Here is a 27874-nt window from a genome sequence, read left to right on the forward strand (position 1 = left end):
CTGATCAACTTGGATGCAAGTGATGGGGAGAGCAGCGCATCGGACAGTGGATCAGAGTCACCTGTATGTGTGGAGCTGCCGCCACAGCCCTTCATCCAGGAGCACACTGTCAGCAGCATCAATGCTAAGGTGGGCTTCCTGCTCGTGGCTGAACAAACTCTGCCACTCACATATGGTGAAACCAGATCGTTTGTTGAGTAAGCCACCACAGCTTGGTTCTCATGTAACATCAAGACCTAAGCCATAGTTGTCAGACCATAATGGCTGGGGTTCTACAGTGCACTAAGCCATGGTTCCTTTTAACTGTGGTTTGCTAAGATGCCACTGTGGTTTGGTTCATATAAGAGATTAAGCCATAAACTGTGGCTTAAAATCATAATAGTGTGCAGCAGGAACCATCCAACTGAATTCCAGGATGGCTTAGCATGAAGAGTAAACCCAGCTAGTCAAGTTTACAACCAGGAAAGTCACAAAGGTTTGCTTATCCAATTCCTGATTTGTTCTCTTCCATTTCTTTTAGCTTTGCTAAGGAGATATAGGCCCATTTTCATTAGCAATGCTCCAGGTTCCTCCCCACCAGGATGGAAGGAACATTGACACAACTTTCCTGCAAGCAGTTGGGTTGGTAGGGAAGCAGATCCCTGCTTGTGGATTTTGGTACAAATTCCAGTTGTCTCTCCTGTGCAGGTCTCTTGGACGGGCCCACAAAACGGTGAGTTGATTTCCTTCTATGAGCTACAACTTCAGGAGGCCAAGCTAGATGACCAAGGAAAAAATATCCATTGGTTTTGCTCAAAGACGGAAGAGCACTTGGAAAACCTGACTCCTGGCACGGTGTATTTGATCCGTGTCAGGGCTCTCAACGTGGCAGGCTCTGGGAAGTGGAGTCCACCTTACAGGGTATGTATTGCTCTGGGGTTTGGGGAATGCACTTGGCATAACGTTGGGCCTCCAAAAAGATAGAAGAGCACTTCTGAGAGCAGATCTGAAGTTGGTGGATAAACCTAACTGTCTACTACTCGGGTGTGTTCCGGCAACACTCAGGATCAGGAAGTGTTGTTTTTTTTAATCCATTCAGTCGTGTCTGACTCTGGGAGACTGCCTGGACAAGTCCCCACAGTTTCCTTGACAAGGTTTTTCAGAAGTGGTTTGCCATTGCCTGCTTCCTAGGGCTGAGAGAAAGTGACTGGCCCATGGTCACCCCGCTGGCCTAAGGTGGGACTAGAACTCACAGTCTCCTGGTTTCTAACCTGAAGGAAGTGTATTTATAGTATTTCTGATGTGCCCTCTTACTAGTTTATCAAGGCAGTATGTGGGATTCTCTCCCCAACTTATATTTCATACTCCAATAATTCAGTGAGATATATTAGGCTAAGACATGATTGATCCAAAGTCACCCAAATTGCTTAAGGACTGAGTAGATCTTCCCTTCCCAGCCAGGTCTAACACAATATTTCAGATTGTATTCAGTGATTACACTAAACCATGCTGGATTAACAATACATTAATGAATAAGCCACAATCGGTTTGGTCTGCCCAGTGTGCTAAGCCATAAGCCATGGGTGTCAACCCGTAATGGCTGGATTCAACCCATACCAGAAGCCACAAAGAAACAAACTATATTCTGTCCTAGTGCAATGCGCTATTGGGAGACTCAGTTTGGTTGGATACACGATGGATGGATGGATGGATGGATGGATGGAAGGAAGGAAGGAAGGAAGGAAGGAAGGAAGGAAGGAAGGAAGGAAGGAAGGAAGGAGATTGGTATGCTACTGAATCCTCCACAACTCGTGTCTTAGGGGAATAGAAAATATGCAACCCCACAAGCATTCCCATTGCGATGTCTAAGCTCCTATAGGTTTAACTTCTATCCTCCCTAAATTTGGTGAGGACACCACTTAAGCAACATGGGCAATATATTATAATAAACCTTTAATGTTGATTCTTGCAGTTTGGCACGATGCATCCAGTCCCAGGCATGCCCCTGGATCCATCTCCTGTTACTATCACTGTACGAAGGCATAGGAAAAACCAAAAGAAAACGATCTTTATTCCAGCCCCTTAAACTATCTGCACCAGGGCAATAAAAGGACGACACCTCCAGCTTGCTCCAGGATCACTGACCCTTTCCATCTTTCTGTATGTTACTTGGAGTCTTGGCAAATCTGCGCACAAAAATTACTCCCAGCCACAAGGAAACAAACAAACAAAAACACCCTTTTGTATACAGGCATATCTCACAGGATGTATGCACAAGACACATCTATTTCGCTGGATGGCAAGAAACTACATTTGCTAAAACAGGAAGCCAGTAGCAGGTTGGTTGGTTGGTTGGTTGTGTCCCATCAAGCCGGTGTCAAATCTTAGAGGCCACGTAAGTGGTTTTTCTCTGTGATTACCTGTCCCCAACTGGCCCTTCAGGTTTCAAATGGTGTCTCCATCACCACCGTAACTGCGTCCCTCCACCTTGCTGCTGGTCGTCCTCTTCCTCTCTTTCCTTCCACCCTTCCCAGCATCAGAGCCTTCTCCAGAAAGCTGGGTCTTCACATCATGTGCCTGAAGTAGGATAATTTGAGCCCGGTCATTTGTGCCTCAAGTGCAAACCTAGTTTTAGAGAATTAGCCATGATTCCAATTTCATAATGAAAAAGTTCTGACAATCAGTCGTAACTCTGCAGCCACGCACTCCCTGAGATATTCTGGGGAAGGGAAGTTAATGTTTCTTTTCCTTGACATACTTCTGCAGTGTTCCTCCAACTCTGCTGGTAACTTATGTTGTTGTTAATTACTTTTTGTGCAGGTGAGCTGCTTACGTCAGTAGCAGAACTCCAGTATGAATGTTTGTAATAGCAGAAATGATAAAATAATTAGTATTTTTAAGCCTGCAGCAAGGGTCTCGATTTATTCAGCACCAAAGACTCTTGGGACGTGAGTGAAAGGCAGCGTCCAATGACTTGAAATGGCCACATGGGGATTAAGAAAATATGGTCAAAAGGATAGGCCCCTGCCCTGGGGAATCTACAGTCTTTATTTTGGCAAAAAAGAGTCGTAGAGAGAAGTGCAAGAATTTTAAGTTTAGTTTCTGTTATGGGATGAAGGCTGACAGAGCAGCCACAGAGGGCTTCAAAAAAGTCAAAATGGTGTCTGCAATCATGTGATCAAAGCCCCACCCTGTGACACATATAAAAAAGAGGCAGGGCTTCAAGCACACCGTTGCCAACTCCATCTTTTCTCAGCTATACATTGAACCCCAACTACACATTGAACCCCAACATTGGTGCAAGTATTGCTTTTCTTCCTCAGTAAGTTCCATGTCAATTGCCAACTCCATCTTGACTTCTTAAATCCTTTGTGGATGCTCCTGAAGACTGAGCAATTAAGCCAAGTTTCCACTGATGTAGATGATGTAGATGTAAATGCATGTACATTGATAAATTCAGGAACAGAGGACACATTTTTGAGTCAGAGAAGCTAAATTAAAGCTTTTCTTTTAATTGGTGGGGGTCAGGTTGTCTTTATTTTTTTAAAATGCATAGTAACTGTGCAATTCCTTGATTTGTACTACTAGCATGGCTGTCACCCCACTTTAGTTTGTGCTATGCAGTTTACTTACAGTCTGGAATGTGACCCAAAGAATGTTATGGTTGTTTTCATGGCTGCGGAGGGCCTCATGAATGGGCAATTCACCTGCCCAGAGGTGGGAGGGAACTGAGAAAATGCAAAGGATGAGAGAAAACAGTAAGGCAGCTTGGAAACTTGGAGATGCAGGGAGGGGAAGAAAGAAGCAGAAATTGCTTACACTTCAGAGCTATTTAGCACCCAGGAGGCATTGCTTTTCCACAATTAGCAGTCCGTGTAATTAAAACAGGCTGCACACGGTGCTTAATATTAACTAGCAATGCCCTTCCCCATGGCCAAGCTCTTTCGTCTAACATAATGTATTTGCCTCACTGCCAAGAAGTATGTTCAAGTTAGCATCTGGGCAGGGAAATGTTGAGATGGTTCTCATGAGATGCCATTATTTGCTGATTGGGGGAGGCCACAGATCTAAGGTATGGCCTAATGAATGGAGGTCAGGTCTATAGAGCATAAGCATCTGCTACGAAGTGTGATGATCAAGAAACGGCAAAAGCTGGTGAGAGAAAGCCCTTCTTCACCAATAATGATGGGCCAGGTTTCAGATCTGACATACCATTATTCTTGGTGGCTACCTTATATACTTTATTATCTGAAATACTCTTCCTTCCCTTTTTCTATTCAGTATGAAACCTCACATTTTGAGAACAGTTTTATGTACTATATTTGCAAACTTAACCCTGCCAAATTAGCAAAGTGACCAAAAAGGTCACAAACCACTACAGGCCTAGGAGGGGCCCTTGGACCCAATGATCACACCTCCTGCCAGCAAAGATTTATGAATAGAAGGCTGTAATCGGCCAAAGATTGGCCTGGCCCTGCTTGTTACATACAGATTTGATCAGATGGCCCTGCTCTCTTGCTTTATATATTCTTTATACCAACCTTTGACTCTGGAGGAACCCTTGACATATTTTTCAGGCCTTGGGGAACCCCTGCACATTCAGGCCAGAACTTACAAAATTATTATTTTCATTTCATGGGTGGGCCTGTATCTATGCATGAACAGTGTTCTTAAACTAAAAACAAAGAATGAAACTTTTCTCTTTCATGTGAAGTTGCCTGAATTTGAAATATTTTTTAAAATAAATCGTAATCTCTCAGGGAACCCCTGGTAACCTCTCTTGGAACCCAAGGGTGCCACAGAACCCTGGTTGAAAAACCCTGATCTATACTGTATTGAGCTGTATGAACAGCTATCTCTCCTTCACTCTGAAAGGATTTGCATGTCCTGTATAGTATGAATTACTATTTCTACATACTAAACTACTTATTAGCTGTACATTTAAAAATTATCTGTTAAGTAGATCACTGTATTCCCTTCCTAAGGAAATTACAAATACCAAAGATCCTTTTAAATGATTACAAATTCAGTCCATTTTCTACTTTCCTTGATCAGTTTGACTAAGGTACAGGTAGGACTAGTGTTGAATTGGCCCTTAATTGTCCCTAGTTCCCTGGTAAGAATTAAAATTACTAAAAAAGATAATAAATGTTTTTACTTCCTTTGGTATGTGTATCAGCAAGAAGAAAACCATTTCCTATCCAGCCAATTTCCCCCTGGCTGAAGGAAACACTGGATTTTCTTTAGCAGCCAAATTTTTTTTCAAAGAGAATCTCTTAAGGTTGATGGTGTGGACTGAAGCTGAATAAAATAGACCAGAGCTTGAATAAGGGCAAGCAAAGACAATTCATATTGGCTGGTGAATTGCAATCTAATCTGATTTATCTAGTATCAACATGGGGAATTCAAGTGTAAGGGGGACCACTGGGATTTAAGAAAAATTCCCATGCAACCCTATTCTATACAATGGATAAGTTCACATAATGTTTAAACTGGTTACTGAATTACTGTCAGCTGCTCATTGCTTTAGGATTTTCTTGCCATTTTAAAATTTTCTTTTATAGTTATTGTGTTGTATGCTGGTCTTTATAGTGTTGGGTCTTGGGCCATAAATAAATTTTGCTTTGATTATGAGTTACTTTGATTGCACAATATCCAAAACCAGTTTGTAACCAAAGGGTGTGGATTCATACTCCAAACCATCCTCCAAAAACAAAAGCCGCCAAGCCAAGGCTAAAACTCAGCTTAGTAATGTGTGTGAAAATGTAGCTAGTGTGTTATGCAAAGTTATTTACTAGGAACGTTTATGGAGCCATTTTATGGATTTTGAGGATGGCAAAATATGCTTTTTTTTTAAAGGCTTCATTTCCTGACTCACAAGCATGCTTTGGACAATTGCCACCAGATGGTGCCAGAAAACTGCATTCTGCAAGATCCAAGTACCTCAAGTCTAGTTTGCCAATGCTGGTTAAGATTCCCCCCCACTTTTCTTTTGTGGGGGGGGGTGCCTTCAAGTCAGTTTTTGACTCCTGGCAACTGCCTGGACAAGTCCCTGCAGTTTTCTTGGCAAGATTTCAGAAGTGGTTTGCCATTGCCTGCTTCCTAGGGCTGAGAGACAGTGACTGGCCCAAGGTCCCCCAGCTGGCTTCATGCCCAAGGCAGGACTAGAACTCACGGCCTCCCAGTTCCTAGCCTGGTGCCTTCACCACTACACTAAGCTGGTTCTCTAAGATCCATTTACCGGTTTTAACCTTGGCGTCATTTATTTTGCATGACATAATGCCTTTTGCTCCCTCTGCCTAAATTACATCACAGGGTTATTGTAAGGATATAGGAGGGTTGACCCATGATAAGGTGCCCTCATCAAGTTAGCTGTTAAGAGTAGTTCTCATATAGTCTATGGAAAGCATGACAGCAAAACTGGGCATTGCGCAAACCAGGGACAGCGGGAAGCCGACCCTCTCTTGCTAAACTGGGGGCTAGACAGCCATGCGCACAGGGCAGGCAAGAGAAAGAGGCCAAAACACTGATTCTGGCAGCAGAGTTCGCTCTTTGTTTCATTTCTGCAGTGGCCAGAATTCTTTCAGGATGGCTACCTAACCGTCCTTCAGCTAAGAATTAATTTCAAGTTCAAAATTAATTTCAAGTAGTTTGCCTACTTGGTTCCAGTCCTGACTCTTGGGTGGATCCTAATTTTAGCAGAAAGTAGAAATCACAGTAGAAATCACATTCTTTGCCTATCTTAAAACTAAATTGTACTAAAATAAATGCCAGCTTCTACAGAGTCAGTGAAGATACTTTATGCCGAGCCACGTTATTGGTCTGTCTGGGCCAGAACTAACTATGCTTCTACAAAAGGCCAAGAAGGACCCTAACTATTGTAGCTGGTAACCCACTCCTGAATTTTATTTTTTTGAATGGCTCTCACCCCACATTATAATGCTCACGATCCTCTGAAGCAGCATAGGGTAGGAATTCATGGCTGAGTCAAGAGCTGGTATTTATTCCCATTCTCTTTTTACTCTGGAAGGCAGGGATTCTCTTTTTATTCATTGGTAAGTGGCAATACAGGTAGACCACAATTGGTACCTGAACTTCCACTGCTACGTGAGGAGGCTGTTAAGTGAGTCACACTCAATTTTATGACCTTTTTTGCTGTGGTTGTTAAGTGAATCACCACAGTCATTAAGCAAATCTGGCTTCCCCCATTGATTTTGCTTGTCGGAAGCCGGCTGGGAAGGTTGCAAATGGTGATCATGTGACCCCAGAATGCTATAACCCCTGTAAGCACCTGAATTCCGATCGCGTGACTGTAGGGATGCTGTGACAGTTGTAAGTGTGAGGACCAGTTGTAAGTCACTTTTTTCAACTTCAAGCAGTCGCTAAACAAATGGTTGTAAGTCAAGGACTACCTGTAAGGCAGAGTAAATATTATTTAAATAAGCAAATTTTATTTGTCAGTCACAGCGGGGTGAATTCAAAGAGCTTCTCTATCAGGAAACACCTGTCTCATCATTGTTCCACTCCTTCCACTGAAAATACGCATCTCTTCATCCCCTACTTAGACCATCCAGAAGTTGTAGTCGCACATCTCCATCACACTCATCACAGGAATGACACTGGTGAGCCAGAGCAGGTGAAATTCAATCATCTTTATTTATGAACAAACCCTATTTGATTGTGATGGCAGCTGGTTCCTAGGACCAGCCCTGGAGAGTTCTGTGCTGGTTCCTAGGACCAGCTCAGAGGAGGGGATCTGAGCAGAGGGGCGGGCATGGTATCCTCCAACGAGCCAAAATGGCCTGGCTGGATCCAGGAGGGGAAAAACGTGGAGGAGGGCAATGGGGTGATGGCGTTGCTGTGATGGTTGGTCTGCACCAATTCAAAGGCCAAGCTCAGCCACCAAGGCCCAACGAAGGGCACCATGACAACACACATCTCCAGTACAGAGGCACAGAAGCAACAGTCTCCTCTTCCATCTGATTTCTATCCCAAGGCGTCTCTCCTCTGCAAAGATCTTCAATACATGCATTGCCAGCCTGCCAGCTCAGAAGGAAACCTTGGCAGAAAATTAGATGAATGATGCCTGTGCTAGGAACGGCCATCGGGTGGCACAATTCGCATCCACACCTGCACCAGAGAGTTCACTCAACAACAGAGTTAGGACAGTGTTCGCCTCTTAGCATTCCCTCCATGGCTTAGGAACAATTAGGCGGTGGTCTTCAACCCAGTCTCCACTCAACCCACTGCTGGCTGTGGCCACTGAGAAGTCCAGATCCATCTTGACCCGTAGGAGAAAAAGGCAGGATCCTCTCCTCAGACCCATCGAAAGTGCTGGTTGCGAAGTAACCGAAAGAACTCGAAGCGCAAGAAAATGTGCAAAACATCAGAAAGCGCAAGTGCTCATAAAGGAAAGAGGCCTCCGGCCGGCCTGAGGGGCCACCGCGGGAGAGGACCCCAAGCTTTGCATTACGTGAGCAAGCCGCCATGCCGCGTTCTCGTCATGCTAAGGGCAGGGGCAATTCCCACTCTGGAAGGTGAAAAACTGGGTCTAAAAGAGCGGGGGGGCCTGCCTGGAGAAACCCACCCTTCCCCATAAAAATTTGCATGTCTGTCACTGAGCGGCTGGCTTGGATGCAGAGCTCTGTTATTAAAAATAGCATGCTTTCATTAAGGAAAAGGGCCGTGCAGTGGGGGGAGGGGCTGCTTGGCTCCAGCTCACTTCTTCTTGGGGCTGCTGATGGCTCTGCTGAGTCATGTTGCCTCTTCTCCACACCTTGTCAAAGCCTCATCCCTGGAACATGGTGAATAACGCAGCATTAGATCACCCTGATGGCCTAAAGCTAACCTAAGATTCAACCTGATGCCTCTTTGGGGCCTGGGAATGGGGAGTTTCACAAGTCTGGTGCTGGGGTCATTGTTAGTGGACCACCAGTAAGGGCCTTGGGTCACTGGGGACCAGCTGCTAAAATCTTGTCCCCTTTCCATCTGCAGGGGAGCAATATCACATGTGTCCTGATATCCTCATGTAAATGATGTGAAACGGGTTGTTGATACCGTGTCATTGACACTATGACATCACAGCACATATGACATCACTGAGGTTCGTCCTAGCCTGGTGGTATCTTCTGGAGAAGGAAGAGGGGAAAGGCAATCGGTTGTACCCACCTCACCTTCTTGCTGTTCAACCAGGAGAACACAACTTGTGGACCCTGAAAGCCCCAAGCGTGATTCCCAACACCTCTGAAATGTCACCTCCAAGTGGTGATGTTCAATGTGACAGAAGGAGAAACTTACTTCGAATGATTACCACTGTAGGAGGACAGCTGCGTTAGCTGACGCCTTCTCATAGAATCTGCTAGTTGGAAAAGGTGCTACCTCCAGTTTTTCAGAATGATTAAGTCCATGTATTTGAGTGAAATTTAAGTGTACATTGCGTCAAATCAGATTTAGCTGGAGTTTTTTATTGCTGTTTAACTTTGATGGGGAGAACAGTGAGAAAATTTGGATCCATTTTCTCTTTCAGAAGTCAACCAAAATCCTCTCCAACAGTGTCAACTGATGGAAGGGTGAGAAGTCAGTTGCAAAGATGGGAGTGGCATTTCTCTGTTATCTCACTGCTCCCAGACTAAATTTGGATTGCAAACCACTTGAGACAAAGACATCTCTGACTATTGTACTTTACAAAGCACCAGGTGCCATTGATATTAATAATAATAATAATAATAATATTAATAGGTACTACATACATATTACGATATTTGGATAAGTCTTAGGGTTTTGGATAAAGCTTGAATCAATCCTAAACCACCAGCATTTCCTGAGCGTTCTTCAGAAGGGAATTACATAACAACAACAATAATCATAAATCAATAGTTATTCCAATTGTTGTTGGAGCGCTTGATGCAATACCAGAAGAATCTACCCAGTGTTTAGAAATGTTAACCTTCCTGGACTTGAAACCCCCTATTTTGCAAAAGAACAGCATACAGTACATTTTATGGGGATACCTCCACGACTCTTAGGATCCAGATCATTGCAATCAACACCCAGTTAGACTATGATATTCATTTGGATGATGATGATGGTAACAATAATACCTTATAAAAACCAGGAATCCCAGTGCCCGTCAACGGCCTGGCACGGGCTATTCAGCTACCTGCACCCCTGTGCAGTTTTCTTTACTTTCTGACGTGATGGCCAAGTATTCGGAGCTGTTAGGGCATAGAAAGACATGGGCATACTTTGCAAACGGTGTTTAGCTTGCCTTTCCCACCCCTCCCTCACACGATACAAAGCACCCTGGGGTAGCTGCTGGAGTTTCACCATGACCAAATGCTGAGCCCGCGTTCAATATCTTTTCGAAAAATCCTGGTGTGCTCTGGTATCCCAGTAAGATCAAGTGACTAGGTTTGCAGGCCCAGAATACCGCCTCCCCGTGATGAGGGAGGTAAAACTAGTGATAAGCCAGTTCATTGCATGATGTCATGGTAGACGAGTGAAAGGAGGGTGAATCAGGAACGTAAGCAGCAGAATATGCCTTAGAGAAGGATGGGCAACAGTTGCAGTACTAGGGATTTATGGAAAGGTAAGGACCACAACAGACAGGGTGAGGATGCAAAATGGGTAGGGCATATGATCAAGCCAGGATTCATGGCCCATCAAGTCTCCAGGAGTTGAGCTTGACTCAATTCCCTCCAGAAGCTTGTAAGACACTTCAGGCCTGCCAAAGCTCCCATAATTTCCTTGTGCAGAAGCTGCTTAATAACCAAACAATTTTAAGTAAACGTGAACCCCAGGCCTCTGCAAATGGTTGCTTGCAATCACAAGCCATTGGAGGAAAGGTTTTGACCCTGAAAAGCGGTGAAGCAATGAGATGAGCATGAGGAGGAGATGATGATGATGATGATGATGATGATGATGATGATGATGATGATGATGATGGAGAAATGCAAATATATATATATATCCTGGCTATGTCACCAATTTACAAAAGAAAACAAATATACCACCCCTCTTACTGGACAAGCTCTTTCCCTCCTTCCCAGTCACACATGCGACAGTGATTTTCCTGTCCTACGGGGTCCCCACCTAACCATCCACCGGCCCTTCTCAGCCCTACCCAGTGCAGACCCCTAGTGTAGAAGGAACAGGGAAGGGCCTTGAAGAACAGGGGGAAGAGCCACTACCAAGGCAACGGTCAGATAAGAGGGGCCTGAGCCCAGGCCAAGAAACTAGTTTGAGAAAACACCTCAGACAGACCCTTCCCTAGTTCACCCAAAGATAAACTAAGGGAGGGCGACGCACATTCAGACTCGCAAGATTTCATGACTATAGTTGTTAGTCCTGACCTACATGGCATTGGTTTCGTGGTCTGCTCTACCTTGCTGGGCTGACACCAACAGCCTTGGAAACTGCCAGGAGTAATGCTTGATGTCAGGATCAGCTTGGACCTTTCTTTCACTGTAATGTCTGGCTGCTCATCAGTATTCATCATACACAATTGGTAGCATCGTCCTAGAGCGTTATGGGTTATTCAATGGCACCGGGTAGCTCACAGCCACTCAACACAGAGAGAAGGGTCATTGTGCTCACCCACAACTGGGCCTCTTGAGAGCCGTTCAAATGTGGAACCCCCACGTTGACCCCCCCCCCGCTTCTTTTCCTGCCCTAACCCACTCTCCTTACGCATTCTCTTGAGCAGCTGCCTCTGTCGCTGCAGCAATCTTCTTGTAGCAATAGATCATCTCAGCTACCAGCCAGATGGTCAGGACAACAATGAGAACGTACATCATGATTTCGGAGACAATAGATGCCATATCCTGATTGGCTATGAATGAAAGGGAAGACAGGGATAGGGCGATGTGAAGTATAGACTGACATCCGTGTTTCGCTAAATTTGATTGCTCTGGGCCCCTTTTTGCCAGAATGGCAATGGATTTTGAGGTTTCTGGAATCTGTGGCTCATGGACCATATGCAGACAATGACCTAGTTTCATCTGGAAGTGAATCCACCTACTACTGGGTTCTTGGGCAGATACCGAAAGCTGAATGTGATTCTTTCCAGTCATTATTCTCAGAGTTCTCTTTAACCAGATTTACTAAGATGAACAGAATGGAGTTACAGGTAGTCCTCGACTTACGACCATTCATTTAGTGACTGTTTGAAGTTATGACAGGGCTGAAAAAAGTGCTTTACAATCAGTCCTTGTACTTATGACTGTCACAGCATCCCCACGATCAAAATTCGGGCGCTTGGCAACCAGCACGTACTTACGACTGTTGCAGCGTCCCAGGGTCACATGATCGCCATTTGCAACCTTCCCAGCTGGCTTCCAACAAGCAAATCAATGGGGAACCACATGATTTGCTTAACGACTGCTGCAAAAAATGTCATAAAATTGGGTGCAGTCATGTGATGCCTCGCTTAAAGACCACACCGTTTTAACGACAAATTTTCCACTACCTATTGTGGTCGTAGGTCAAGGACTATCTGCAACAAGAATTCTACCATTTGAATTATTTCTTCTAAGGTGCAGACTTTGTTTTATTTCCTGACAGTCTTCTAGATCCAGCAAGGAGCTGGATCTTCTCATTTTCAGTGGAGAAGTTTGCAGCTGGCTGCCTACATAAAAATCTCCTGAATTTTTACCAGTCTAAGAACAAACTATTACACCTACTCTATCTGTGGCTCTCCTTATTTTGATTCTGGCTACATCCATCCTGGTTATGCTCATTGTTGGAAGTAAGGCAAGAACCCACCCCTTGTTTCTGACTTCACTCACACTGGAGTTGTTTTTGCCTGTTGTTGGAATGTGGGCTTTGATAAGTTCTGACACTGCCAGATTGGACACTGTGGGAAACAAGATGGTTAAGAAGATGCTCTGATCCATGGGGAGTCTGATGTTTAAACTCTCCAATGGCCTACAACATGCTAAGGTACCCTTGCATGTTCCACAGTCTCTGAGCTCCAGCTTTGTGCTTACCTTTTCCAACCACATCAATGTGGATTGTTTTGTTGATCATGATGTTGTGGGAGAACTCATTGGCAAAATGGAGTGTGCGGTTGACACTGCAGATGTACTCCCCTGCGTGTTCTGAAGTCACATTCAGGATGAAAATGGAGACATCCTGCAAATCTGCAATGTTCTTGGTGCCATTCCACATCACTAGATTTTCAAAGCGAGGATCATACACAGTGAGCTTATCATAGGGATCATACTGAAGGATCTGGAGAGAAGATGGAGAGGACCCAGTCAGAACCAGGAGAAACAGTATTGCATGCAGAAAAACACAGCCATTCAGTAATAATAGGATGATGATGATGATGATGATGATTAGAAGTAGTATATTGTGAGTCAAGCTGAGGCAGCCATCTCTGGCGGCAGATTGGAGAAGACAATTTTGGGCAAACTAGGAGACAGTTTAAAAAGTACACAAGTTACAAAGTTCTTCTGAGAGATCCACTTTGTGTCCTATGTTAACTGGAAGAAAAAGATGGATCTGGCCCTTCTATTAGGTAAAGTAAAATAATGGCCTCAGGTAGCAAATGCTGCAGTGGGAGGCACAGCCAAGACAACTCTCCAGCCGTTTCTTCTGAGTCCCAGGCCATTCCCCTCTTTTGCAAGACAATCTTCCTTAAATCTTCTGAACTACCTTGCTGCCTTCAGGTGCAGTAGAAGACCATTTCCAAGAGTTATTTTCAATGGCCATTGCAGCCTGTTCTGGATGTGGAGTGAAAAGGTCCATCCCTTTGTTCTTGCACCTTAAAACAAAATCTCTCTGGCAAGCCCTCGGAAGAAGACAGGTCCATTCTAGGAGCCTCCAATTAGCAATTCCCCCATATCTGACTTCATCTGATATGTGGGGTCTAATGGTGGGTTATACCTGATCTTAGGCAGGCTGCACCAATGGCATCCCATTTACTGTAAAGGTAAAGTAGGACTCCTGGTGACTGCATGGCTGTACTTTTTTTTTTTAATCTTTCCAATCTAGTTTATATCCTGGTGATCTCCCATCCAAGATTAACCAGATCAAACCCTGCATGTCTTCTTGGTGGCCTGATTGCTTTCCTTTGGTTACTGCTTACCTTACACAAGAAAGCCCACATTCAAAAGGAGGGTCAAAGCACTGGTTATTTCTAATAACTACAGAGAAGGAATCATTTTTCCCATCTCTGTGTGGTAAGCAGCAACAAGAGTCACCCTCTGCTCTGGGCCATTGTTAAAATGGCAGTAGACTATTCCACCTTGTCCTCTCTTGACAAAAGCATAAAAATGATCCCGGGAGAATATAATTAACATTGCAATCCTGCACGTGTAAAATCATGATAAAGACCCACTAAATGTAGCAGGCTTTGCCTCCAGGGAAGTGGCGATCAAACTGCAGGTTTATCAGGGGTGAGATTAAAGAACTGCAGATGGATCCAAGACTGTTGCTCTAGAGCAGGGGGGAAAGAAATCTGTTTTCTGTCAAGCGATGGGCAGAGATGGATCCAGAGCCAAAGGAAGCCGAGTCGTCTTTCTCCTTCTGCAAGTAAGTAAAGAAAGGCCAAACTTATGACAGAGTTGGGAATTGTCCAACGCATTTGCAAGCTGCCAAGCAAGAAATGCTGACCCAGAGGCAAATGGGATAACTTCTATGCAACTGACCTGCATCCTTCTGCTCCCACTGGACCCCTACCCCAAATAAGGACAGTTCGGTATGCTGTTTTCTCATCAGAAGACCTGCACATACAGGTGCTGCTGGAGTGGTTAACCCGAGATGCAGGTGGCAAAACATCGCCCCCGGAACAAAGTCACTGGAACACAGAGTACTCTCAAAATCACAACTGTCCATAAGGAAAGGACAAAAGCCACACCCTTAATAACTGGGCATTGGAAGTGGAGGTGTGTACTGCCACCAGGTAGGAAATGAAGAGTGCCTGTGTTCATTATGCAAGCTCTTTAAAAAGGAGAGAGCCTAGGCCTGTGAGAGCTGCAGTGAACAATCAATTTATTGGCTAAACCCAGGACAGACATCCTGCAGCCCTAAGGCGGAAAGCAGCTTTTGGCCTGATGTCAAAAGTCCTCTGCAAGTGATCAGTTCAGATCTCTGGTGATCTGCCCCTTATCTGACAGCCCCCTAGAGACAGAGGGAGAAAGAAGAAGAGGGAAGGGGTGGCAGAAGAAAGACCAAGGGACCTGCAGCTAGTGTGTTCTTGTGGTTTTGCTTTACACATTTTGCTGAAAAGTACAATGAAACCTGGATGTGTCATCCACAATTCATGGGTCGTGGTGCCCAGCCATGCACTAATGACATAGAAGGGTGGATATTTTTGTCTTGCTCTTCCTTCCCCACCTCAAATTAGTTGTAAATAGCCCTTTATTTGGCATGCATGCACATATGAATGTATTTACTATTTCGGAAGCAACCCAGTTGGTCTCTGAATAAATTGTAGTGGAAATATGCAGAAGATCTTTGTTATTTTGAGGAGTTAAGTGACATATGTTGATTTTCTCCCTCACACAAAGAAGATTAGAGTTTATGTTGAGTTATGCTGATGTTTAATTGGCTTTTTTTAATTTCTGTTTGGCATGAGGAGGGGGGAGATAAAACCACAAGATTGTTTTTTGTAAGCACAAGCCCACTCCTCCAACAGCCCTCCAGAGAGTGTGAAGGAGGAGGGGAGAGATAAGAGAAAGCCCCCAGATTGTTTTGTTAAGCACTAGCTTATCTGTAAAACTTCCCAGGCTTTTGGATGATGTTATAGACAGGTGTTTTGGGGCCTTAGGAAGCTTCCTAGTCAAGGTCAGATTTCATAGCCTGCAACCACGGAAACACAGTCACGAGGTTTGAAGGCCAGACTTTGATAAAACCTCCTGGGCTTGCTTTTGGGGTTTGGGAGCTTCTGGACAGATCCAGTGCTCTGGGTGCTGTAGAACAATTTTGCCACCCTCGGGGCATCCCTGTTGCCTTGGTCAGGAGGCTCCTGGCAACATAAAAGGGACTGGGTATCAACTTGCTTAGGTATGTTATGATTTCTTTCTTTATGCTATGCTTTTTATGCTTTTGTTTAATCTGCCTAAACTGTATTTCTGGTTTAAACTGTGTTCCTGTTTAACTGTTTGCTTAAGTTTACAATAAAGCTGAAAGTTTCTTTATCCACTGGCGTGCTTATTGTCTCTGGATCTAAAAGAACCAATTGTTTGAGCACCTGATCACTGCTCGGACACTTGGCAGAACATAAATCTAGATTTTTTTTTCCAGCCAAGGAGCGCATAGCTAGTGCTCTTCCAAAATATTCGTTCTTTGCCCCAGCACACACCTTGATCAGGTCGGTTGTCCCCTCCTGTCTGAAGAACCACTGAGTGAAGGCTTCTGCCTCCGTTTCACTGCGCTTTTTGCACGAGATGCAACGGATCTTGAAAGACTTGCCACGCACAGCCTCCGTTCCTGAATCTACCTCCACACAGCCGCCTTGGCACAAGGTCACTGAAAGGGACAAATCAGAAAAATTACACTCAGGTGGCATCAAAACTCCTGGCCTGTCTCCAGTTTTTACATCCTCTTTTTCTGCCTATTTTAAAACATTTAAGGAACAAAATAAATGACTATGTAAAAGGAAAAAAAAGTTAAAAAGTGCAAAGTACCAGTAAATAAACGGAGAGCGTACAGTTGTCGTAAAATTTAAAATTCATCACGTCATTGATTAAATAATTGATTGAATATATAAAATTAGAATCATTGTACCATCTTAGGAAATGATCAAAAATCACTACAAAATGCTAAACCTTAATACTTATATTGGCATCACCATTATTCATCATTATTCCTAAAATAAATGCCCATGATCTTGCAAACAAAAAGAGAGAAAAAGAAAAAAGAAAGATGAAAAATACTTAAAAAAAAATCAGTAAAAACAGTATGGAGTTTTAACTTCCCTCCCACTGTACCTGACTTATTACATTGAAATAAATGTGCTGGGTTCCCTTCAGATGGTGTAATCTTTCTCCCATACCTTTTCAAGCTCAGGTGCGTGTCATTGTTTATTTCCAAGCAGTGATCCTTTCTGCACAGGGGAGGGTGGGATCCACATGGAGCATGACCATCTCAGAATATTCCCCTGCATCTTCTCCTCAATACTATCCCCCCGTCAGCCCTCCGAGGTAGATCAGACAGGAAACCAAAGTCATGTAGACTGATACTACTTTTATTGTAAAGTTATAGTAACAGCATCTTGCCAGTCTGAATGCACTTCCCCCTCCCTCTCTCCATCTTTGTGTGAACTAGGGAGGGCCTTGTCTGAGACATTTACTCATGTTACCTTCTTGTCCCAGGCTCAGGCCTCTCTTATCTGACTGTTGCCTTGGCAGAGGCTCATCCTCCTGTCCCTCAAGGCCATTCCCTCTTCCCTCTACACCGTACCATTCACCCTGCTTTCCCTGCAACCTTCTTCACTGCTGCCATGCGAAGGTAGAACACAATGTGTCCCAGTGTCTGGTGACAATGGGCAGGGGAGAACACCAGCAGGGCTGGTGTGGTTGGACGACCTGTAGACCTTGGCAAGGGCCCGATGATGCTGGCCCTAATCCCGACCTCCAGCATATTTCACATCTTGCAAGACTGTTCAAAATTCACAAGGTAGATCTAGCAAAGTTTCTCCTGTGGAATTCCTACCTTGTTGATCTGCTGAAGCTATAAGAACCCCAGCTGAGGGAATGATGGAAAGCAGAAGCATCCTGACCTACTTTTTTTCTTCATTATCCCTTTATCTGCTTATAAACAATGTCACTGTGGCAAGAATACTATATGCTTTTTATCACAAGTCATGTCTGATTCCTTCCATGGAAGACTGGCTAATCAGTCTTGTTATGGGAGTATGCTTCGATGTCTGAAATAGCCTATTTAAAAAATAAATCTGATGTAGAATTCAATTCTAACCATTCTTGGACTACAATTTAACACGTGAGTTTGTTTCATGCTACAATTTCTTAAAAAAACGTTTAGAGTCTATATTCCAATTTGATATGAAATTAGATTTCTAGAGTTGATTTACTTCACCGTAGCCTATAACTCTAGTCAATGATTTATATTTTGTGAACCAGGTATTCTTAGTTTAAACCTTAATAGCGTTTTGTTTTTCCTTCAAAAAGCGATATAATGCATTTCTTAACTTTATGAATAACTAATGATATATGTAATCATAATAGTTTATTGATTAACTATTAGGCCATATTAGAATGCAAAATATAAAATACAGAACAATAATAAGACCATCTGTTAAAAAGCAGAGCAAAAGACATTAGTAAAAGAAAATGCAAATTTTATTTCTCTGCCAGCCCTAAAATGTACTCCAATCCTGCAAAGGGTAGTGAGAGTTGCAAAACTCCTGGAAAATGCTAGAATAAGGTTTATTGTATTTGTAGATTGGCCAAAGGCTATAATGCAAATTCATTCATTTGTTCACTAGAGTGGCTAGCCCTGCTGTAGCCAATGCACCACTAGATTTGCTGAAATGATTAGCAGAGATGAAAAGTGTCCTTCCAGTGGTCCAATAACTGGGTTTGGGCAAGTTGTACGTGCCATCTAGAAATGTATTTAATTCTGCCAGTGTTTGGAGCAAATTGATATTGCTGAAACTGCTTCCTTTTCCCTTGTTTTTTTACTACCATGTTACTTTGGTGCTTGCACTGCTCACTGCTGCATTATGGAACTTCTTCTGTGTTTTATGCATATGGATACGGTATTTGTCTGTGGCTGAAAAATATCTTGGCATACAAATGCAAGACTCAAAGTATTCCTGATTCTCCTCTGGCAGGTCATCCTCCTCCCCTTGGCTCCATCTCCCTTTTTTCATGCATCAGCAGCGATATCCCACACCTGGAGAACAAGGTCTTTGCTAATCTCAGCACATATACAAGCTGCCGCAACCAGCACAATGGCGCAACAGCAACTCTTTGGTCGAAGATACGGAAGTGGTTCAGCCTAAGAGTATCCTGGCAGAGAAGGATAGTAGATCTCAGTTAGTTGAGATGCCAGAAACTGATAGGTTTTAGGGATGACTCATAAACAGCTGCTCGCTTATCAAATCTGTCTCTAGATCAGTGTTTCTCAACCATGGCAACTTTAAGGTATGTGGACTTCAAGTCCCAGAATTCCCTAGCCAGCATGCCAAGGTTGAGAAACACTGCTCTAGGTGACCAGGTAAGGAAGCTTTACAACTTAGCAACTTGGGCCAGTACTTATTCCAAGTTCTTGGCAAAGCAGGTCAGATCAGATGCCTTCATCTGCCCCTCTCACCATCCTTATCACTCTTGATGCTGTCATCTTCCTTTGGGCCCAATCCACACAACAACTGAAACCAAGTGGGAGAGTCTGCTGCTTCTCCTTCTCATCTGTGATAACTTAGCAAGGGAAAGAAGATGAAGAAGCACTGAACCAAGGAGAAGGGACAGAACTACAGGCCCCAGAAATATAGCAGATTATCTTTGACCAAGTTGAACCATTAGTCCATTAGAAACTACATGACTGCTGGCTTTGGCAACATGCTTAATTTGGTTACCAATAACTATTCACGCAATCAAGAATTGCAAACTAAAACCCAACAGGCTGGGTTCACATAACACATTAGGCACAAAAAAAAGGGGGGGGGAGGGTTAACTCTAACTCAGTTCAACATGTCACGCAAATACAATCACTCAGTCTGTAACTGACAGGGCTGCATTTACTTTAAAAGGAGTGCTTCCAATTTCATGCAAAGGCAGCACCTCTCTGTTCTTGATTACAGCAGCCCATCTTTTTTTTCAGGCTCCCACGTGAACTTGAAAAAAAAATGCAGTTGTTTAAGATGAGTCAACTCCTTAGAGCAGTCTTTCTCAACCTCGGCAGCTTGAAGATGCGTGGACTTCAACTCCCAGAATTCCCCAGCCAGCAAGCTGGCTAGGGAATTCAAGGAGTTGAAGTCCACGCATCTTCAAGCTGCCGAGGTTGAGAAAGACTGCCTTAGAGCAACAACATTTCTTTTTCAGGGTCATGCAGAAATCTGCAAAAAAGACAGGCTGCTTTAATAAATAACACAGAGCTACTGTACTCATATACCAGCCAAGGGGCTTCTTGTAAGTCATTTCCAAAGCATGCCCTACCTTAGTAACCAATTCTTACATTTTTCGAAAAACTCTGCCTCTACCAAGCCCAGAGACAATTGGCAAAGAGAATTATGCAACACAGCTGGAATAAAAATTTACAGTCCTAATATTAAAGAATGGATTCAAGACAAGTGTTTTCTATAAATTTTTAAAATGTCTTTATGCTTTAAAAATGAGTAGATGGAACAATAGGTTTCTATATAATCTAGATTTAATAATACTTTAAAGAATTGAGCTAGTTCTATATTAAAATTATATGGATCCCCTTTTCTTTCTTTTTCCTTCTGTTTTAGTTCACTTTTATTAGTATTACATTTAGTATAATAATAATTACAATTAATTTCTTTTGGGATAGAATAATCATTGTGGTTGTTCTCATTGTTATTATTATTATATTTTGGTTGTTATATTTCATACCCCAAAACTAAATAAAAGTGTAAAAAAACCCCTTTGAACTGCTTAAGTACTTTTTTGTGAGCCAAGCTACTAAGGAATACTAGTACTCTAGGTTTTCAAATAAGAATCTCTGCCAGAGATGTCATGATCTAAATCTTAGATTTTTTTCATATAGGATCAGTGTTCTACTACTGAACTGAATTTCCTTTCTTCAGCTGATGCCAACAATGGCAACTGCCCAACAATGGTTGGGACTGTAATAACTGTCTTGAGAGTTATGGGATGATCAGGTTCACCAGTCTTCTCATTCCCTTGGTTGCTGAAGAATCTTTGCTACTACATAGTAGAGATGTATTGAGAATACTGTACAGGTAGTCCTTGACTTATGACCGCAATTGGGACCGGTGCTTCCATCGCTAAGCAAGGCAGTCGTTAAGTGAGTCACACCCAATTTTATGACCTTTTTTGCCATGGTTATTAACTGAATCACTGTGGTCATTAAGCCAATCTGGCTTCCCCCATTGACTTTGCTTGCCAGAAGCCAGCTGGGAAGGTCACAAATGGTGATCACGTGACCCCAAGACATGCAACTGTCGTAAATACATGCCAGTTGCCAAGTGCCTGAATTTTGATCACATGACCACAGGGACACTGTGACAGTTTTAAGTGCAAGGACCGGTCATAACTCACTTTTTTCAGTGCCGGCGTAACTGTGGTTGCTAAACAGATGGCCATAAGTTGAGGATTATCTGTAGTTGATACGAAGCCCTGAAAATGCTTCTATTTGACTATGCAAATACATCTCCAGCCAACCTGGATACCCAGGCAAACTCAGCTCTGGAGCACTGAGTAACAGAACCTCATGCTGAAGCATCTCATTGCAAATCCCATGCTTTGAATATTCATCACATCAAAGGTTTGTTCTGTGGGGAGGCACGGAGATCCCATCAAGGTATATCTCCCAACCAGAGAGAGGGTGGCAGATGAAAATGCTGGTAGTGACCCTTTAGAACTGTGGGTTCTAAAGACGTGAGCTCCTGCCCATTGAGGGGCTGATGTTGGTCACAAAAATGGATCAGCAAGCAGGGCGATAAAGGACGTTTTGCTGCATGATTCGTTTTCCTTTTTGAAAAAAAATCAAATGAATCTAAAAGGAGAGACAGTTTAATGACAAATAAGAAGTACCGCAAGACGAGGCAATGCCACATAGAGTAATCCAGTGTTTCTCAACCTTGGCCACTTTCAGATGTGTGGACTTCAACTCCCAGAATTCCCCATGGCTGGCTGGGGAATTGTGGGAGTTGAAGTCCACACATCTGAAAGTGGCCAAGGTTGAGAAACACTGGCGTAATCTGATGCATGTTTACTCCAAAGTAAACCTCACTGCATCCAGCGAGATTCATTCCCATAGTAAAGATAACTGCCAACATTGTAATCAGATGAATTACTTCAACTTCTGGAGAAGGACAGATCCTCCATTGAAACAGGAGGACGAAAGGGCGTAACACAAGCTACAGTAATGCATCTCATTGCTTAATTTGGCAACAGATCTCCCCCAAACAAAGAGCTGTAAAGAGATGGACCTAGGCTCCTCCACATTTTGGATCTCAGAAGCTGCAAAGGTGTCAGAGAGACACAACTTTCAGGAGCCTGGGGAACAGATACATCTATGGGAACTTCACAGAATTGTCATCTTGGGAGATTTCAAGTAATGCAATGTACCGTCCTAAGCACCATTTGGCCCCAACCCACCGCCTGCGAAACAGCACCTGAGCTAGAGCTCTGCAAATTTAATGATTAGAAATGGGTTGAGCATTCACTTAAGGAGCATGCAAAACCAAACATTTCCACGAATGTACAACTCACACTCTTAGCTAACGGTAATAACAGACTTTGGCATGATTTTTAAATGATTATGACCCCTGCCCCCCATCTTCAAAAAGACACGTGGTATTCTATTTAAGATTTTACTTCCTCTGTAATTTCAGTATATAACCAGTTGAATGTATTAATAGATTCTAGGTCTTTAAGGCTGCAGTTCCTGTGCATCTAGCAGTGAGCCCCAGTGAAGACTTATTCCTGCGCAAAGCTGTCCAGTGACCACAGCAGGCAAGTTTAGGGCAACTAAACTTACATAGTGCAAGCCTAGGATAAGATATCCAATGGCTTTAAGCTGCTGGAAACATTAATGACAAATTAATTATTGCTGTAACAAATTGTTGTATAGTCAAAAGATCCCCACCTACGTAGAAGAGGTGGCATCCAGCCTCAGTGGTTTATGTAACACTATCTTCATCTGATGCACACCAGGGCCAGAGAGGGCCACACCTAGTGTAAATCTGCACCTACACATTTGGTTGCTGTTTTTAAAGGATATCATTTGTATGTCATTTGCAAAGAGCCTCGCACAACCTAAAGCAAGGCCATTGATTTGTTCAGCAGTGTTATTGCTTTGGGACTTCTAATTCCAAATGCTTTCAAGAAAATCAGCTGGAGGCAGGCCCAGAGCTGAAGAACAGCTGCAGCAGAAACCTGGAACTTGTTTTAGAGTGGAAGAAGAAAGCAGGATATACAGCAGGTCCCAGGTTTAAGAACGAGTTCCGTTCTTAAGTCTATCCTTAAGTCGAATTTGTATGTAGGTTGGAACAGTTATTTAGCATGTTAGTCAAACGTTAGTATATAGTATATATTTTACCTTTCTGTGCATGAAAAATGCTTAAGAAACACTTCCAAATAGACTAAAATATCTTAAAACACAATAATACACAAAGTAGTATTGTGTGTTTAACCCAAAACGTTGTACTTAACTTGCATTTTTAATGTAACAGTCTTTATGGCAGTCTTTTCTTAACTAGGAGTCATCTGTAAACCGGGACGTTCTTAAACCAGGGACCTGTTGTATTGGAACATATGCAAAGGATATTTCTGAACTAAGTAATTTCAGGTTGCCCCAATATTCTTGGGAGTGAATAGAATTACTGGCTTTTGACTAGGAGAGGCAACTAGATAGAATTGATGTGGGGCTTTCTTTCAGTATCCAAAAAAATACTTTGATGTGTCAATCAAAGCAGAATGTGCAATATTCCAGGGGCAGGACACATTTTCAGGCAAGCAACTACATTTCTGCACCTTCTGAGGAGGTAACTTTGCATGGAGGCCAACACAGAAGAACAAAAGAGTCTTGTTAATATTATTGTACATCTAATCTAGTAGCTTTTAAACTGACAATTAAAGTGGCTACTTTTAATTATGGTCTCTCTATGGCACCTGGTATATAAAGATACATTGCCACCAGAAGGGGAGGCTCCATTTATAGCAAAAGCACTGCCTTTCAGAAAGAAAAGAAAAATAACGCACAGGATTGACTATACAATCTTAAATGCTTGTTGCCTAAAGTACATACAGCATATTTTAGAGGCAGGACATGTTCACAGGAGGTGGACATTGTTGTATCTGGTGCACAGATGACCCAATTGCTTCATGTTGCCTTTCTGGCTTCAAGCCATACCCCCTTCCATCTTCACTTCCCACTCAGCTTCTAATTTAAAGTGACATGAACTCAAGTTATTTGAGGAACCACCTCTCCCTGGTTACATCTACCCGTCCCATCAGGTCTGGCAGGAGGGGCATGTTATGGGATCCAGGAGAAGGGCCTTTTCTGCCATGGCCCCCATCCTCTGGAACATCATTCTCCTTGAGGTGAGATTAGCCCTGACCCTATTGTAATGGTATGTGAGAAAGACCTTGGGAGGCAGGGCAAAGAGATGCTGCTCAGGGAACAGTCAGATAAGAGACAGCATAGCCTGCAGCTGGATAGTGGGTGGGGCAAGAGGCTCAGCAGGGACCCTTCCTAGTTTCTCAGGGTGTAAAGGAGACGGCGGGAGATTTGTACTTTCAGACAATTGCAAGATTCTGTTAATGTAGCTTTACAATAAAGTAGAACTGGCTTATCTGGTCATGTTTCCTGTCTGGTCTACCTGGTAAGGCTAACACCTATTGGCATTTAGGAAATCCCTCAAAACCTGGTTCTTCCAACAGGCTTGAGGATCCCAGGGAAATAGGGAGCCCACAAGATGGTTGCACTGTGTGTAGGATGCTGGTCCATCCTCCTGCAGTCTTATATTTGTATGTAAATTGTTTTTAATTGTTGCTTTATATTGGTTTTAACTGGTTGTTTTATTGTACACCACCCAGAGTCACATCCATGAGATGGGCAGCTATATAAATTTGATAAATGAATAAACAAATATAATGAATTAGCTTAATGACATGGCACAATTCTGAAAGTCTAATTAGTGTGAACTCATCCACCGCATTACTTGCCACCAGGTTTCTCAACCTGATTTCTGAACCACCAAGTGTAAGGAATCTCACTTCTAATGAAACACATGCTGAATTTCTGACAAGAAGTTCAACCTTAAATGCTTACAGCTAGAGCAGGAGAAGCTGTAAAAGATCCTGGTGGCCTGACAGAATATGCCAGCATTGCTAAACTATTTGCAAACAAAGAAAACCAGATCACTCTAGAACTTTCCAGAACAGAGCTGAATATAATTGTCCTTCCTTCCATCAAACACCCAGGTCCTTTGGCTGAAGCTGTCGCATATATGATGACTCACCTAGGGGGAATAAAGACCAATTGCAGGTGACCAGGTAGGGAAGCTTTGAAAATCTGAAGGAAATTGGAAGAACAGTTTTGCTTAAAAATATGGAGGGGGCTGATTAAGAACATCTGGGAGGCAAAGAGGTGAGAATGGAGGAAATGATGATATCTCAGCTGAACCTACTTTTCAGGAATTGTACAAAGAAACAAAGATAGATGAAACAGCTACTCTAAGTTTCTCAAAGAAGGGCAGGATAAAACAAAATACATGGCTCTCACTGTAACCAGACTTTTCAGAGGTCCTCTAGAACAGTGTTTTTGAAACCTGGCAACTTTAAGAGGTGTGGACTTCAACTCCCAGAATTCCCCAGCCAGCAAGTTTCAAAAGCACTGTTCAAGAAGGACCTTCAGCCAAATTACTTTCACACCTTCTGATGGTGATGTGCTTTATTTTATTTTAACGCACTTCTTTGCTTGGTGTTTCTGGTTTTGTTTTTCTCTTAAACGGAAGAGGATTTGTTTTTAAAGTCCCATGCTATGTCATGCTGTTTATTTATTTCTTGCTCTGCCATTGTAATATCCCCATTCAGTTTCTTTGATGGTTTTAAAAGGTTACTACCGGCCATCAGCTTCATCTGCAATGGGTTTACCTTGCAGGTTGAAAAAAACAGGAGCAACTGGGAGGGAGGGAAAGAAAGATACTAAAAATTGTCCCTGCTTAGCCAGTTGGGAATTGACAGTACTGTACACATTTTCCATTCTATTCCTGGATCAGGGAAGGAGAGGGTTATGCTGTACAAGTGTTTAATTACTTTTGAGCTCTTGCAGGATGATGACATTGTAGAAGGACAGCTCCGTTTAGATAAGCCCTGTGGTTTTTTTGGTGACAAAAAAATCAAGAGTCCGATAGCAACTGATCGGATCTGGTAGCATCAGACGCATCTGATGGAGGGAGCTTTAGGTGATGAAATCTTGTGCCTTTTAATAAAAATTGTTAGTTGGAAAATCAGACTCCTTCTGATTTTTTCCCCAGATGAAGAAAAGTCTCACACTCTTCTCACAGCCCTTGTGATTGTGCACTGCAGGGCTCAGGCATCTGAAGGCAGCATTTCACCCCAGAACACTGAATGGAAGTGTGATTTTCTGGACCAGAAAATAACTTTAATCCCTCCAGGGGGCTGGCAAAGAGAAAGTTCCAAGCAGCCTTTGAAATCAGTGAGGATACCGAGATTGGAAACTGCAGCAAATAAGGAAAGAAATGGGACGTTGTCCCCCAGCCGCCCCCCTGCCACCATACACACAGACACAAAAAGCAAGAAAATGAATGCTACCTTTAGATGCATCAAGACTTAGCTAGCAAAGCAGCTTCAACAGATGGAAGAGGTGGCCCAAGGCGGGCATTATTTGAGAGAGAGGGAGGAGAGGGGAAGAACTGGCAATGCCAGGCCAGGGCAACAGGAATGGTACAAAACATTTTTCATTTTCCTTAAATTGTTTTTTAAAAAAAACACCCTAGGTAGGAGTTAGTGAAAATTACATTTTGCCTCCAGAATCAAGAAAACTTCTCTTTGTTCTATTGGTTGTGCCCATCTGACTGCAGAGGCATCTGCAGAGGTCTCTGTCCCTGCACAGCTACGACAGGGACATTGCCATCCACCATCTCTGGAAAACCCCAAAAGCTTGTTCTCTCTGTGGGGCCAGAGGAAATCCGTGTTTGTGGCCCTTGCTCTGAACTCTGCTTGGCCCCACAGGGAATAAGCCCCCTCTGTCTCATGCAGGGCTCCCCTGACCTCTCAAAGCTCCCTTCAAACCCCAGGCATCTTTCAAGTTTCTGCTTTCTACCTCCAGCCACAGTGACTTCATTCCTTTGCAATCAATTCCAGGTAGCTCCGAGTGAAGAGGAGACCCTGGCATGGATTCTAAGGCAGCTGGAATGGAGTCTTAGAGTGGACCCCCCCCCAAAAAAAATAATAGATGCAGAAAAAGTTTGGGGGCCCATTGCATCAGCTCCATCCAAGCCTGCACATCACCCAGATCTAGAAGTCCAGGCCCAGAATCGAGATCTCTGTGCCACCTTGGCAGGGAGGAAGAGAAAACCAGGAGCTCAACTGAGGGCATCCCGGAATGAACTCTTCCCTCACTTGGCACGAAAAAGCCCAGGGGAGCAAAGCGCACGAGTCCTGCCCGGAGGCTTTACCTGCTCACCGCGTTCAGAAATCCTCCGCTACTGGAGCTCGGAGGCTCCGAATTCCCTTCCGAGACCTGGACCTGGATTTTCTCGGGACGCGGAGCAGGCCGTGCATGCCGAGAGGCCCTTCGCGGAGAAAAGACGGCCCGGGGATGGGGGCGAGGGGCAAAGCCTTCCTCTTACCCCAGGAGCCGTGCCCACCAGGCCAGCGCTTGCCAGCGTCCACGCACACCCCTGAGGGGCAAGGCTTCAGTGGGGACAGGGGGGCCGCCCTTTCCCCGGCTCCAACTGCCCCCTCCGGGGTCCCGCGCCGTCACCTCGGATGTTCTCCGGCCGACGCCCTCCCCCCCCCCCCACACACACCCCGCCCTGTGTGTCCAACTCACCGAGAGCAAGGCAGAGCAGAAGCGAGGTGGGGCGCGGGGCAGCCATGCTGGGAGGTCGGATCGAGGGTGCTCGCCCTTCTCGGCGGAGAGGTGGGCCACTCCGGTGGGCTCGTCCCGCCCTTTCGAAGCAAGTCTTGTGGTCAACAGACAGACGATCCTCGGAAAGAATCTTCCCGCGAGGGTATTTATAGCTTGC

General features: G+C 43.8%; 1 protein-coding gene across 1 annotated transcript; it reads right to left on the reverse strand.

Annotated features, from left to right (window-relative positions):
• Positions 1–7616: 7616 nt before the first annotated feature.
• Positions 7617–27787, reverse strand: SCN1B (sodium voltage-gated channel beta subunit 1). The gene is made up of 6 exons (XM_063312025.1): positions 27679–27787; positions 16286–16452; positions 12966–13209; positions 11668–11809; positions 10080–10193; positions 7617–8773 (listed from the first exon to the last, which is right to left on the reverse strand). Exons 1-5 carry the CDS (start codon positions 27722–27724, stop codon positions 10127–10129), a joined length of 666 nt encoding a protein of 221 aa, XP_063168095.1. The 5' UTR covers positions 27725–27787; the 3' UTR covers positions 7617–8773; positions 10080–10126.
• Between the last annotated feature and the right edge of the window lie 87 nt (positions 27788–27874).

The sequence above is a fragment of the Candoia aspera genome, chromosome 10 (genome assembly GCF_035149785.1).
Source record: "Candoia aspera isolate rCanAsp1 chromosome 10, rCanAsp1.hap2, whole genome shotgun sequence".
Lineage (NCBI taxonomy): Eukaryota > Metazoa > Chordata > Lepidosauria > Squamata > Boidae > Candoia > Candoia aspera.